This window comes from Lutzomyia longipalpis, chromosome 2, assembly GCF_024334085.1.
Source record: "Lutzomyia longipalpis isolate SR_M1_2022 chromosome 2, ASM2433408v1".
In the NCBI taxonomy this organism is placed as follows: Eukaryota; Metazoa; Arthropoda; class Insecta; order Diptera; family Psychodidae; genus Lutzomyia; species Lutzomyia longipalpis.
Genome location: NC_074708.1, coordinates 27,113,000 through 27,127,171, shown reverse-complemented (window position 1 = coordinate 27,127,171; position 14,172 = coordinate 27,113,000). Strand labels below are relative to the sequence as shown.

The 14,172-nt window shown below is 34.0% G+C and overlaps 1 protein-coding gene across 2 annotated transcripts in view; it reads right to left on the bottom strand.

Moving 5' to 3' along the window:
• Nucleotides 1-833: 833 nt before the first annotated feature.
• LOC129789831 (transmembrane protein 132E) overlaps nucleotides 834-14,172 on the bottom strand; it is an 81,444-nt gene continuing 68,105 nt past the window's right edge. For both annotated transcript variants that reach the window (XM_055826888.1, XM_055826889.1), the window contains exons 12-16: nucleotides 13,931-14,111; nucleotides 11,554-11,701; nucleotides 10,651-11,077; nucleotides 5,840-6,117; nucleotides 834-4,615 (exon numbers count right to left, since the gene is read on the bottom strand). In XM_055826888.1, coding sequence (XP_055682863.1) covers nucleotides 4,601-4,615; nucleotides 5,840-6,117; nucleotides 10,651-11,077; nucleotides 11,554-11,701; nucleotides 13,931-14,111 — 1,049 coding nt within the window. In that variant the 3' untranslated portion in view covers nucleotides 834-4,600. The remainder of the gene's footprint in view (nucleotides 4,616-5,839; nucleotides 6,118-10,650; nucleotides 11,078-11,553; nucleotides 11,702-13,930; nucleotides 14,112-14,172) is intronic.

The following is a 14,172-nucleotide window of genomic DNA, read 5'->3' as shown; positions in this document are numbered from 1 at the left end:
AGTTCAAGAGCAATTTCTTTTAAACAAAAATTCCACGCATTTGTTGGTTTAGAGGAGATAAAACTTTTAAAAGAAAATTAACGAAACTTTTCAGTTATAACTTTTTCATTCGATTTTTGGTTTTTCTTCCAATTGAGTTATATTTTCTTTAACTCAAAGATAAAAAAGTCAACCAGCTGTGGCCGAAGAAATTCAAAAAACTTTTATGAAACTTTTTCTTTCAAATAAATCAGCTTAAAATTTGTATAAGAGCATTAAACTAATTAAAGTTTCTGAAAACTTTGAAAATTCATTTTATTAAATCCCCCAAAATACTTACCATTTATTTTATTTTTCACCGATTTAGTATCCTTCTAGCGGAAAAGGAGAAAGAGAGAAAAATCCTTGAACATCTCAATATTTTAAAAAAAGAAGAGAAAAAGATTTTTTTTGTGAAGAATAAACGAATAAGAAAAAATTGTGCGGGATTGATTTGGAAATGAAAATACCTTTCAATTATTTATAAGAAAACATCTATATTTTTTTGGAATATACAGGGACATCAAAAGAAAAATCGACTCTGCAGCAAATGGCTGAAGAAATGAACGTGTTTATCATTGAAAGTATTGCCAAAAAGGAGGAGAATAATTCCTGTGAATTGGTACAGAGAAATAATATTTCTTTTTTTTTCATATCTTGGAAGAATATTTACAAAAGTTCTTTTTTTGCCGACATGTCTTTGGAAGGCTTTGATGCGTTGAGTATTATTATTTTTGTTGTTGTTAAATAAATAAATATAGGAAAGATGGAATTGTTCTTACGTTTTTTTTTTCATTTGCAAAACAATCACTATCTTTGACATTTTTTTCAGCTTAATCCTTTATTAACATACAAGAAGCCATTTTTTTTCACTTAACTCCCATTCGCAGTGATTTTAAAAAACACTGAGCCAATATTTTTTTGAGTATTACTCCATGATTTTTTTTTCATTTTTTTTTTATTAAATCTCACATTTTCGTACTATGAGTATAAGAATTTTTTTTAGGTTTATAAAACACTTAATCGGCAGTGGTTCTAGCTGTACTGACGCATCATTTTCAAGTTTTTTTGTCTTAGTTTCTTCAAGAACAGCATACAAAACAGAAAAAGATCCTTTTCAGCCAATTCTTTGTACAATTTTGTAGGGAAAAGTTTCTTTTTTTCAAAATTAATAACTTCCAATTAGATTTTTTTTAAATGTTTATTTTTTTTTAATTTTGCTATATTCTTTCGCTAATTTTTCTCGCCCTTTTTCCAAAATCGATAGGGTTCCTTTTTCGTATTTACACATCAAAGTACATTTTTAACCACTTCTCCGATTGAGGTGTTTTTTTTAAGTGATTCTCCAAGATTCTGATCTTGAAAATTCTTCTTTTGAAATATTTTTTCATCATTGAGATTTTTTTAATTTATATTTTCTCTCAGGATACATTTACCATGCATTTTGCAGAAAGATTCCATTTTTTTTTGTAAGTTTTTCTCAGGTTACCGAAATAATTGTTTTTTATAATTAATATTTTTTTAAATATATTTTATATAGTACATGCAGGTTCTGGAACCTATGTGTTGTTGTTTTTTTTTTTAGTATAAATATTTTCTAAAATTGATATTTACTCACTAAAGATGTTCCACCATCATCAATTTCTCCGCCAATCGCTTAATGATTTCTTTTCAGCAGACACATTTTTTATGCTGTATATTTTTATATATATTTTTAATACATACAATAATATATAATGTGGTGTATATGAAGCAACATTTTTCAATTTATTGGTATATAGATTTTATTTCTCATAATTCTGTGTCTTTTTCTTGCAACAAAATTCGCGGCTGATGATTCTTCTATCGCGTTTTATTTTCTTTTTTTTTGTGTTTCTCACTATATATAATATATTTTTATATTCACAAATTAAGCTCTCTTCGGCTTCGAGCAATGTTAATAGATTAATATAATATAATAATATTTATAATATTAATAATATAATTCTTTATACAAGTGCCTTGATTTCTGCATTGATTTCTCTTTTTTTTTCTTTAACATTTTTTTAAATATGGTTTTTTTTCTTCTTAAATTTTCTTTAACCATTCTTTGTTCTCAAACATGAATATTTTTTTTCTTTTCTTATTTGTTTGTGATGATTGTGGGATGATTCTTTTTTTTGTGTCTATTTGCCTTAACCACAAATTACATTGTAAAATTATTTTCTGTTTATTTTTTATTTACATTTTGAGATGAGTTTTTGCAGAAATTGTTGGATTTTTTTTTCTTTAATATTCCTTAAAATAAACTTTGGCATAAAAAAGTCGTAAAAATCATCTAATCGTTCTCTTCACATCCTCTTTATTTTCCATTTCTTGAACATTTTCTGTGGTCCGTGAAGATTGTTTCTCGTTTTTTTTTTCTTTTTTCTTTAGACGCTAAATATTTCATTTTTATTATATTTGATTTAGTTGCATAATAGAGATTTTCTTGTGAGTGTGTGTAGATTAATTTTAAAGCGAAGTATAGCCATTTTTTTTATTTAAATAGAGTTGTTAAGATTTTGCATTGTTTGGAAGAACAAAACTTGTTATAAATATAAAAATTCTCAGTTTTAAATAAGAAAAATATTTATTGATATGCTGAGATTTTAAATACTTTTTGTGATGTTTGCAATGAACACAATTTTTTGCATATTTGGAGTAGAAATAAAATTTTTAAAAAATTGATTGTTTTTCAATTTTTGTTTCTATTTGAAAATTGTTTACGGGAAGGATTTTCCTTTAAATTGTTCTCGTTATGTTTTAAATAAAGTAAATGCAGTCTGATAGTATTTTGACAGAATTTATTAAAAGAGCTTGGCAGCACTTAATGACAGAAATCTTGATGATTTGTCACTTGACAGATGATTGACGTCTGTTAAATTAATTTCTAAAAGTCAGACTGAAAATGAAATGATTTTGTATTAATTTGTCTCAATTATTTCTAGAATTGATTTGACTGAAGTCAATTAGATAAGTCTTTGACAGCCTCAGAGTGACATTTACTAATTTTCTGTCAAAAGCGCTGTCATATTTAAATCAATTATGATTTTCTTTAACGATTTTTCAGCAAAAAGAAATTCTTCTTGCATTGAACACCTTTTGAGTATTTTTCTTTCACAAAAATCTTCCATTTTTTTTTACATTCACCTTAACTTTATTCCTTTTCGCATGTCTAGCAAAATGCATAAATACCTTCTTTCTCTTGCATGAGAAAAAAAATCAGTATAAAATGCACCTAACATTTAGCTGTGTTCAGGAGGTGTTTGGTGAGAGCTTGAAATTTCATAGAGAGATTTAAAAATAATTAAAAAAAAAATATGTCCACGCTATTAAAGCTACAGTATATCGTACACATCTAGTTAAGCTTCCACTATAGCTATTTTTTTGTTTATTTAATTGGTTTTTAGAGCATTTTCTTCATTCTATATTAATTGCATTTTTTTTATTTTACGTCTTTTCAATTTTCTTTCGCGTCTTTTCGCATCAAGTTTGCGTTTATTTTCTCATTTCTTTTTATTTGTGAATGACTAGAATATTTCAACGTCGCCCTTCTGATGCGATTCTTCATCTGCCCACATTGAATTCAGTCTCTGTGCCGAACCACCCCCGCATCTTTCCTCAAGGGCGAAAGTTATTTCTTCTTCTTTTTTTTTGAGAAAAAATGGGATTGTGTAATATAAAAGCTTCATTGGGGATGACATTGAGTTTGTATTTGATGGAAGTGGTTCACTTTATACTGAATCCATTGCGGATGGCTTGAGTTGTGTGCCATTTACGATGTTGTTCTATTGGTTCACTTCTTAGTGGGTTTATCAACTTTTTTTATTATTTGGTTTTTTTTTCTTTTGCTACAAATTTCATCCTCGTCACTTCTTGTTGAACATTTCATCTTGAGTTTCTTTTGCTATTTTATCTGATCACTGCAAAGGCGCGCCTTTTTTTTTACATACAACAGCGTCCAAATAAGTTGTGGGGGGTGTATTTGGGGGTAAGGGTACAGGGGGGAGTAGAGGGTGGTGATTTAATGGAAGGATTGGGGGGCACATAACTTACTCACAATGACAAATATAATTCTACATAATTCACGATGGGTTTCGATGAGGATGAATGCTATACCATTTTTTATAATTACAAGTAAATTACATTTTCATCTCGAGAGATTCTTCTTCTCCTTTGTCTAAAAACTAAAAAACATATCAACTACTTTACACTGAGGATGGGATTTTTTTTACTTTTTCTTTTAATACATGTATACTGCCTAATTAGATGATGATTTGGACCACCCCTCATTGAGAGGGGGAAGTCCTAATACACCATGTTGTATGGTTTAGTCTTTCTTCTAAATAAGTACTCTGTACACAGTATCAATAAAATCTTCCTTTTTTTAACCACCTCATTCTTCATATTAAGCGTATGACTCACTTAAGTGCTCGAAAAAGTACTCGAAGTTAGGATCGTCGATTCCGGGGATTGTGGGACTATTGGGGAGTGCTACATTCCTATACTGTTGCTGAAATGTTGATAAGATGTCGCGTATCTTTGCAATGATCTCTTGAACTCAGGCGTTCGACTCCTAAAAGAGAAAGGAATGTTTTTTAATGATTTTATTTTGTGTTGATTTTTTTTAGTTTGAAAATTTAAAACTTCTAGCTGCTGTAGAACCCGAAATATTGAAGAAAAAGAAATTTTAATCAGTGATTTAACAAAACCAAAAAGAGGGTAAAAACCAAAATCCGAACAAAAATTGTGCAAATATTAGTATTTTGTTGTCAATATTTGAAAATAATCAAAACTTATTCGAGAAAAGTTATTATTATTCGAAATATTTGGGGAAATGTAATATTTAGATTAGGAAAAAAGAAAAATCAATATTGGGGGAATAAAACGGAATTTAAACGAACGAAACGTAATCTGAATAAACGAAACACAATTTAAACAAACGAAAAACGAGTTAAACGAACCAAACGGAATTTAGTTTAACAAAACGGAATTTAAACGAACGAAATGCAATATAAACCATACGAAACGTAATCTGAATAAACCGAGAATAAACGAAACACAATTTAAACGAACGAAATTCAATTTTAACTAGTAACGAAAAACAATTTTAACGAACGAAACGGAACTTAATTTAGCGTAACGGAATTTAAGCGAACGAAACGGAATTTAGTTTTACGTAATGGAATTTAAACGCATATACGGCTCAATCAAAACGACCGAAATGCATTATAAACTAACAAAACGTAATCTGAATAAACGAAACACCATTTAAACGGACGAAAATTGTAGAAGAAAATTCAAAGCTCATTGAATGATTAAAAAGCTCATTTTCCACCACCCACTTCTTTTTATTTTTTCTTCACAATATTAAACTGAGAAATCCTCTACGTCGCGAAAAAAGAAAAAATGAGTTTATTTCGGGTAAATTAAATAATAATAATCTTTGAGAATCTAACGTTGTGGAGAAAGTGGTCCGAGTTCATCATTCATGTGAAGGAATAACTAGAACTTCTTTTACGACCGCACTTATTATCAAACTATCATTTGGTGAGTGAGAATAACTTTCACACCTAAACTTTATGACCCTCTAAGCACGTGACATGTATTTAAAACTTCCACCCCCCAACATGGGACGCATTATTTCCATATTTAGTCAAATGCAGATGACTTTTTGACTCTCACACCGAGGTGAGGGTTGATGGTTGTAAGATGAAAGTTTAAATTTCCCAGGGAATTTTGTGGGTGGAGGAGGAGGGGAGGAAAGTGTTGTAATTTTGCACAAAATTTATGTATTTACCTTGAGGTTGTCGAAGTAGTGCATAATCTGCTCATAATCCATGTCCAGGTCATCGAGACCGAGACTCTCACTGGGACCCAGATCGCTGTCCTCACTATTGGAGAACATGGGATTCCCCACAACGGTGGCACGCTTCACTTGATGCTGCGCCCTTGTTGATGTACACTCCCCGGGTGGCGTCACGAAGCCCCCATTGTCGTCGGATTCCGACTCTGTGCTCCGCGGCGTCTCCTTCGCTGATTGTCGCGGCTGCTCCTTCTGCTGTACCTCCACCAAACCTTCAAGCACATTCGGTGAGTTAATTAAGAGATAAGTTTTATCACATACACTGTGTGAGTGCTTATGATTAAATATTGTTCAACGAGAAATCTCAACTAAAATGCATTGTTTGCTGCTCCAAAATTCCCGGGAAATTTGCTGTTAATTCAAAAACTTTCCATATCTGTGCATATGCTCAAAAACTTATTTGCACAGCAATACAATACTATCGCCGGATGGAAAGAATCTCATTTTGCTGACACATAGTCTAAATTTGTGGTTTTGTTCTCAAATTGACTAAAATTCTCACTGCTCCAGACACATGCTGAAGTGACAGGCTGTAATTTTTCCCACCCTGTGGTTATTGTCCATTTTATTCCCCTTCCCTCCACCCCGCAAAGTGCCAAATTCTCTCCAAAAAATATAATTGCTTCGTCTGTAATTTTAATTAGCAGCCCCGCCAGGATTTTTGATACAAAATGAAAGACAAAAAAAAGAATTTTTGGCGGAAAACTTTCATCTCCAGAGAGATGAAGGTATGAAGATGAAAATCAGCATTTTATTCACATTTAATTGCAACCCCTCATCACGGGCGAAATGTGAGACGGAGAGGTGGTTGCAATTAAGAAGGTGAAATTCACGATGGAATTAATTTTGCAACATTTTCATGCTTAAAATTTGAATGGAATTGTAAATGATAGAGGGTCACCTGAGATGTCTTCGCAACAGAGCACCTCTTTTCTCATAATCCTCTACTATGTACTACCCTTCTACAATTCCCAAAAGGATAGATAGTTTTATTTTTTATTAAAAAGGCGAATGCAATAGGAGAGAGTTGCGCAATTTTGAGAAAGAGAAAATTATTATAAAATTTTCCCATAAAGTTATCAAAGTTTCCTCTTTTTGAGTATGTTTGTTCCACGTTGTCTCTTCTGTATGTTCTGGTTTTATTTCAAAAGTTGTAAAAGAGAAAATTTAGAGGATGAAGAAAACGTGTTTCCAACTATGGTTAAGTTTTGTGATTATTCAAGTGCAAGAGTTTTCCCTCCTTTTAAATTTTTAAAGGTCTTTTAGAATTTTTTTTGCATTTAAAAGTTGATGAAAATTCAGACAAAAGTTTAATTCTTTAAGAACCATTGAAAAAAGTTACCCAAAAGGATTTTTCTTAAGTTCACATCGCTGGATATGTTGTGGTCCTCAAAAGGTTAACCAGACTGAATAATTATTAGTTGGTATACCACAATCGTGGCATACCAAGTATTGTAATCGTCGGAAAAACCGACCCTATTAGATCGGGCTCAAACTTGGTATGAGCACGTTTTAGACATCCCACATTACGAAAATGGTGGTGGAAAATTTTTGATCCGGCCGGCCTGCCGGCCTGCCGGCCTGCCGGCCGGCCGGCCTGCCGGGCAGGACTCCACATTTTGCATTATAGCTCGAGAACGGTAACAGATAAAGACTTCGGGTTTGAAGTTTTCTATAGAAATGTGGGTGTAAAATTTCATTTTTTCGCATTTTCAAAATCCAAGATGGCCGCCGTCCGCCATTTTGAACCACCGTCAACCACTTCCCTTACAGCTAGAGATCTGAAATTTTAGTATGTTGTAGAGCTTAGTGAGATGTTTTCATCAACAATTCATACTTGAAAATCGGTCAAGCGGTTTAGCAAATATGGCGGTCTAAAGCAAAAAGTGTTTTTTCGATATAACTCGAGAACGGCTTGATCGATTTTGACCATCTTGGTATCAAATGAAAGGTATTGAGAAGCCCTACAACTCTCTAGAACATTTCAAGTTTCAAAAACATCCGCAAGAGGCGCTAAAATCAAAAACAAAAATTGCCTAACTTTAAGGGGCAATATCTCCCAACATCTGTTATCGTTTTCCTTTAAATTTTGATATGTTGTAGCATGACTCAATATCTTTCATCAGTCCGAAAATGAAAAAATTCTATGTCGCCGTTTAGAAGATATAGTCATTTGAAAAATTCTTGAATTTGAAAAGTTCTAAGAGCCATATCTCTTGAACCGCTTGTCCGATTTGACTCAACTTAGTATCAAATTAAAGGTTTTGCAAAACTCTACAACTTTCTAGAACATCAGAAACCTCTAGAATCATTCTTTCAGGACGAAAAGTGCAAAAAACTGTTTTGGTAGAACATAAATCCGCCATTTTGTGTTCTGGAGGTGACCTTGAAATGTATCGAAATATATGTAGATTATAGCTTATTTCAATACCTTTCCAGAACTAGTCAAGAAATTTCTGTAGGTCTAACAGAACTTAAGATATAAGCATTTTATACTGTCAAATTGGTAAATTTTACAAAAAATCGACTTTGCCTACTAATATTACTCACAAATTAAATTACAACGCATAGACTGACCCATCCGCGTTGTGGTATACCAACTCTAATAACTGGACGCGTTATGATTGACTTGTTTTTTAGCTGTGTTTCTTTCAGACACAGCTTTTGTGTACCGAGCAAAATCGAAAGTCGTCAGATCGGGCTCAAACTTGGGATGAGCACGAATTAGGGTCCCCACATTCCAAAAAACGTATGCGCCAAAAAATTTTTTCCGGCCGGCCGGCCGTCCGTCCGTCCGTCCGGAACCTTTTGCTAAATTACAAGAGAACGGTAATAGATAGAGACTTGCGGTCAACGGCAAAGTTTAAATATCGACCGGAAGACATCCGATTATGAGGTCAAATCCACCCCCCCACCCCTCCGTCCGCCATTTTGAATAACCTCAAAATTTTGTTTTCGCTATATCTCAGCCCCTGTAATAGCTAAAAATCTGAAATTTTGATATGTTGTAGAGGCTATCAAGAGCTTTCCAACGATATCTCATTTTCGAAAATCGGTCAAGCCGTTTAGCCAATATGGCTGCCACAATTTTTCATCGAAAATCGACCATAACTCGAAAACGGCTTGACCGATTTTGATCAACCCGGGGTCAAATGAAAGATCTCAACAAACCCTACAACTCTCCAGAACATCCGAAGTTTCAAAAGTGACCGCTAGGGGGCCAAAAATCAAAAACAAAATTTTCGATGAGTTTTCGATTAATATCTCGAAAACGCCATTATCGATTTGCTTCATTTTTTGATATGTTATAGCTGACTATATTATCTAGCTCCATGCCAAAAATGAAGAAAATCTATGTCGCCGTTCTCGAGATATAGCCTTCCAAAGTTGGCATGTCATATCTCGTGTTCTACAAGTCCGATTTTGATCAACTCAAGTGCAAATGAAAGGTTTCATGAAGCCCTACAAATGTCTAGAACATTGCAAGTTCGAGAAATGACCGCGAGAGGCGCTAAAGTCAAAATCAAAATTTTCGAAAATTTCGAACTCGAATATTTCGAAAATGCTATTATCGATTGACTTCATATTTTAATATGTTATAGTTGAGGTTAAGACCTTTCCAACGATAGCTCAAACTCGAAAATCTATGGAGCCGTTCCCGAGATATGGCGTTTTAAAGATTTCTTGCGGGATGACTTTTCAACTTTTCCCGACTTTGCACGTATTTAAATGAATTTGCGTTCTAGTTTGCTCTCACAAAATTGGTACACTGAAAGAAACAGCTCTCGTAAGCTTGGTCAGCTTACCAGTACATTTTATATTCATTTTAATTGTTTTCTTAAAGCTTTTAGCCAAATAATCTTAATAAGGATACTTTCATTATATTTTTCAAAGGATTGATAGTAAAAATCACGAGAGATTCGATTATTTTGAAGAATATTAATCCTTTTGCGACCATAACAATATTCGATTTTTTATCACCTTCATCAGGAATTGAAAAAAAATGCAAAAAATCGTACATTTTTTGCATATTTCTTTCTCTTAATTTAATCTAAAAAAAACTATTAAAAATTGCATTTTTCATTAAAATAAAAATAAAAATTAGATAAATATCCAATTAAAATTAAATCGCTATCATTTTCAGATCGCGAGATACAGCCAAAATCCCTATTTTGGCCTATGTTAGCTGTAGCCCTAATCCTCCACCATAACGCAACCAAATAAAATTATAATCTGAACTTTATTGCTTGTATACCACAACCCTTCATTTACTTTCAACGACCAGCAATTTCCAAATAAAACCCCCATCAGCTTTAATCTACCCCCTACCCTGGCCCTTCATCCCTTTTTACGTTGCACCGTAAACGTGCAAAAGAGAGATAAAAAAAAAGAAAAAAAACTGTCGAGCTTTGCTGAATTGAAGTCTGTTGTATTAATCAAGTGGAAAAGATCCTCTTCCTCATCATTCATACAAACCCTACCCTGTGTCCTTCAACGGTACATTTCCCATCATTGCATAATCTCCAATAGGAAATCCTTTTAATTGCATCTCAAAATTGAATCCCCTTGTAAGAGGATTTCCTTCATCTCCGCAAATCATTCAATTTCTCCAGAATTGAAGAGGAGAAGCAAAAAAAAATGTTTCAGGGGGGCGGCTGATAAGCCAGACCGAGAAGTATATCACAGAAACATCGCAAGAGGGGTGTGGGAGTATGAATGACAGGGTGGTGTAGTATATAACTCACCGATGCCTGAATCGAGCATTGCATCAGCGGATTTTTCCGCTGAATGAGCTTCTGTGGTGGCATTCCTTTCATCTGTCACATCACCCGATGACTTTCCAATTTCCCCGGGTGGCTTCTGTGTGTCCGTGGGTGTCTGCCGCGGAGACTTGACATACCGATTGGCCTCCAGGAAGATTTCTTCCACATGGTGCACGGGCGGCAATGGTGGTGGGGAATCCATGTTAAATAGTGCCGCATTTATTTGTTGCTGCGTGTAGTTTAGATTGTGCTGCCCACTGTGAATTTGGGCTTCCTGCATAATGGGATAGGGTGACTCGGAAGCTGATGAGCTACTTCCAGCTGCCTGCATTCGGGCAACACCACTCGCACTCCGGTGATGTTTGTGGTGGTGTCGCCTCTGTGGTGGCATTATGCTCTCCGGGATGGGCTAATAATGAGAGAAAATTTGCACATATTAGTGAAAATTGCCTTTCTGAAACATTTATTTTAAAGCCATCCTTTCTAAACTTGTTCCCCCACCAAACTAACTAGCTTAATTAAAGCTTTTTCGGGTATTTTAGTTAGTTGCAAAAATATCCTTCATCCACGGAAATACTTCAACATTAAAACTATTTAATGATATTTTGCCAAACTAAAATGTTGATTCCAAAATTAAATTTAAAATAAAAAAATTGAGCAAAATAAACAAAAATTCCTCTCAGAAAATCTCATTAAAATCCCGGAGCTTTTGAGCTTTTAGGAATTTTTGTGCTACTGTAAAACAAACTGCAAAAAAAAATGCGAAAGAGCATATAACCAGCAACATATCTAATCCGAAATGCTAATGATGCTTCCAATTGGCAAACAAACATTTCACATAGACACACTTTCTGCACCATTTGCAAACAACGAGCAATGTCTTACCCTGTGCGAAATCCCATTCATGTGATTAGCATTTGCGGTGACACCAATGTTGCGATGCGGCGGTACGGGTGGTCGATAATCCTCCCGGTTTTGCTCACCCCCATGGATTCCATGGGGCGGTAGGGGTGGTGGGTTACCGTCCGGAAAGCTTTTTGGGGTGGGAATGTCAAAAACATTGAGAAACAATTAAAATACAATTTCTCATGAAATCTCCTCGAGACTATTTCTCTCGCCATACATATATTTCATGTATAATGTAAAAGGAAATCAAGAGGAGTTACTCCTTTTGCCCAAAGCTCATGCCACTTTCCCTCCCGAAATATCGTCTTAAATTTAACTGGGATAAATGGTAAATTGAAGAGGTTTTGCCGATTAGAGAGAGAGACGTTTGTGTGGGTTCAATTGAGTGGGAATTTTGGTGCAATTTTGATGAAATGACGCTACACAATTGGCTGGAGTAGATGTGGGGCAAATGAGCCAACATTTAGCCTTTCTTGCACGTTTCCACCCACACACACACACACACATTCCATTTAAAGGGTAGTAAAATTGAAAATTCACAGCTCATGTGCCATGATAATGTACAAAACAATTTAATTATCATCCTCCCCCCCCCTCCCATAGTAAGCTCAATGCGGAAATTTATGATATATTGATTAGCTTTTGATAGAGAGAAACTTCCTCCCGCATTCACAAAATTATTTCTCTTTACAAGAAAATTAAATCACAGACCTTATTCTCTCTCTCTCATATTGTTCCATTTAATTAGGTTCACAGATTCACATTTAGTACGAAGATATGAGCTGATCAAAATGAATGAAATTCTTCCCATTTCAAATTGAAAAATCACAAAATTGGAATTTTTCTCCGTTTGAGCTTTTTTTTTTCTAAAAAAATATAATTAAATCCTTTTGTTGTCAAAAGGAGAAACACAAAAAACCCGATGCATTAATTGTTTATCATCTCACACAGGGAATTTAGTACATTTGATTAAATTTTCATTGAATCCATCCCCACTCATTTACTCCACTTCCTGTTGTTGGTGTGGAAAAAGTTTCACTATATTCGCTCTATATTTTTTAAAAAGTTTATTCGTTTGCTTTCCCAATGGCGTTTTTGCGCGCATCTTCATTTATTAATTAATAAGAGAAAAGAGAGATGTACAACACAATGCTTCCGGAGAACAATCCCAAAGAGAATTTTCAAAGAATTCCATTAAAGGATCTTTAATCAAGTGCAGTCTCTTCAATTGTTATGCTTGGCAATACCTACTTTGTAATTAATATGTATGTACTTGGAATTAAATTTATTTCTTCTGCTGTGAGAAGCTTTATTGATTTTAAAAGGAAAGGGAGGAACTGCAGTGTTGGAGAAGGTTTTTTGTCGTAAAAGAAAATTTTAAGCATTTGCATACTTAATTAATTAAATTAGAGTTAATTAGATTGTTTTATTGTTTGATTATTTTTAGTTAAAATTATTTAATGTTCGAGCAAATTATTGGATCAGAAATAAAGTTTACGGCTTCATTGATTTTAGAAAGTTTAAGGCATTAAAAACCGGATGAATGTTGTTTTCAGGAGGAACTCTCTATTTCCTGGAATTGTGCACAGAGAATCTGAGCAAAATTAATTATTTTTTCTTTCAAATTAAACTTCCTGTTTTTAATAGAAAAATTTCCTTCTTTTATTATCTCTCTATTCTTTAAAAGAGGATAGCTTCCGGATTTAATTTCTTTTCTTAAAAATAAGAAAAGAATCAGAATTAAGTTAAAAAAAAAACATTATTTTAGTGCCTTACAAGGAGTCATTACAGAACGCCCTACATTTAAGGAAAGTTCTGCAAAAGTTTGTGGAGGAATCCCTAATGTGAATGCTTAAAGATTTCTCACATAAGTTTACGCGTTCTGCAGGAAAGCAACGAGATAATCTCAAAGCTCGCGTATGCTTAAGGGCTCTCTCTCTCTTCTCTGTATACGAGATGAGGGTCTGACGAGGGATGGAGTGAATGGAAATGGTTTGTCAAACTAATGCTCCAAGTATGATTAAAACTTGCAAATATATAGCAACACACACCCAGAATTTCAAAATGCCTAATGAAATGTGAATAAAATGAAATTCATCTCGAGAGCTTTTGAGCATTGCTACATAGATATGAGGAGCATACATTTATTATGGAGGGGGCAGGGGTGGGAGCTTAAGATGAAGGTGAAATACATCTTGTAGGATCAAATTGCTCCAGCAATTAACTCGAGAACCTACTAAAAATTCATTCTAGAGCATGTATGTTGTACACACCCCTATGGCTCTCTCTCTCTTGAAACAATATTAATTCAAGGGTTAATCGAAGTATAAAATCACATGTAGTGGTATATACTTACTTGAGGGTGGGCCTGCACCTACGCTCCCTCTTGCTGTATGTCTTCGTGTCAATTGACGGTCCAGTCGTTGATGGCAGCTGGATGTGATTGGGATTATCGAAGCTGGTTGCCTGGACTATTGCATCATCTGGATCCACATAATTGAGATTCATGGGATTGCTGGTTATGCGCATTTGTGTTTCTGTACATCACAGCATTGGGAGAAAATGAAGAATTAGTGATTAGCTTTTACATATACCTAA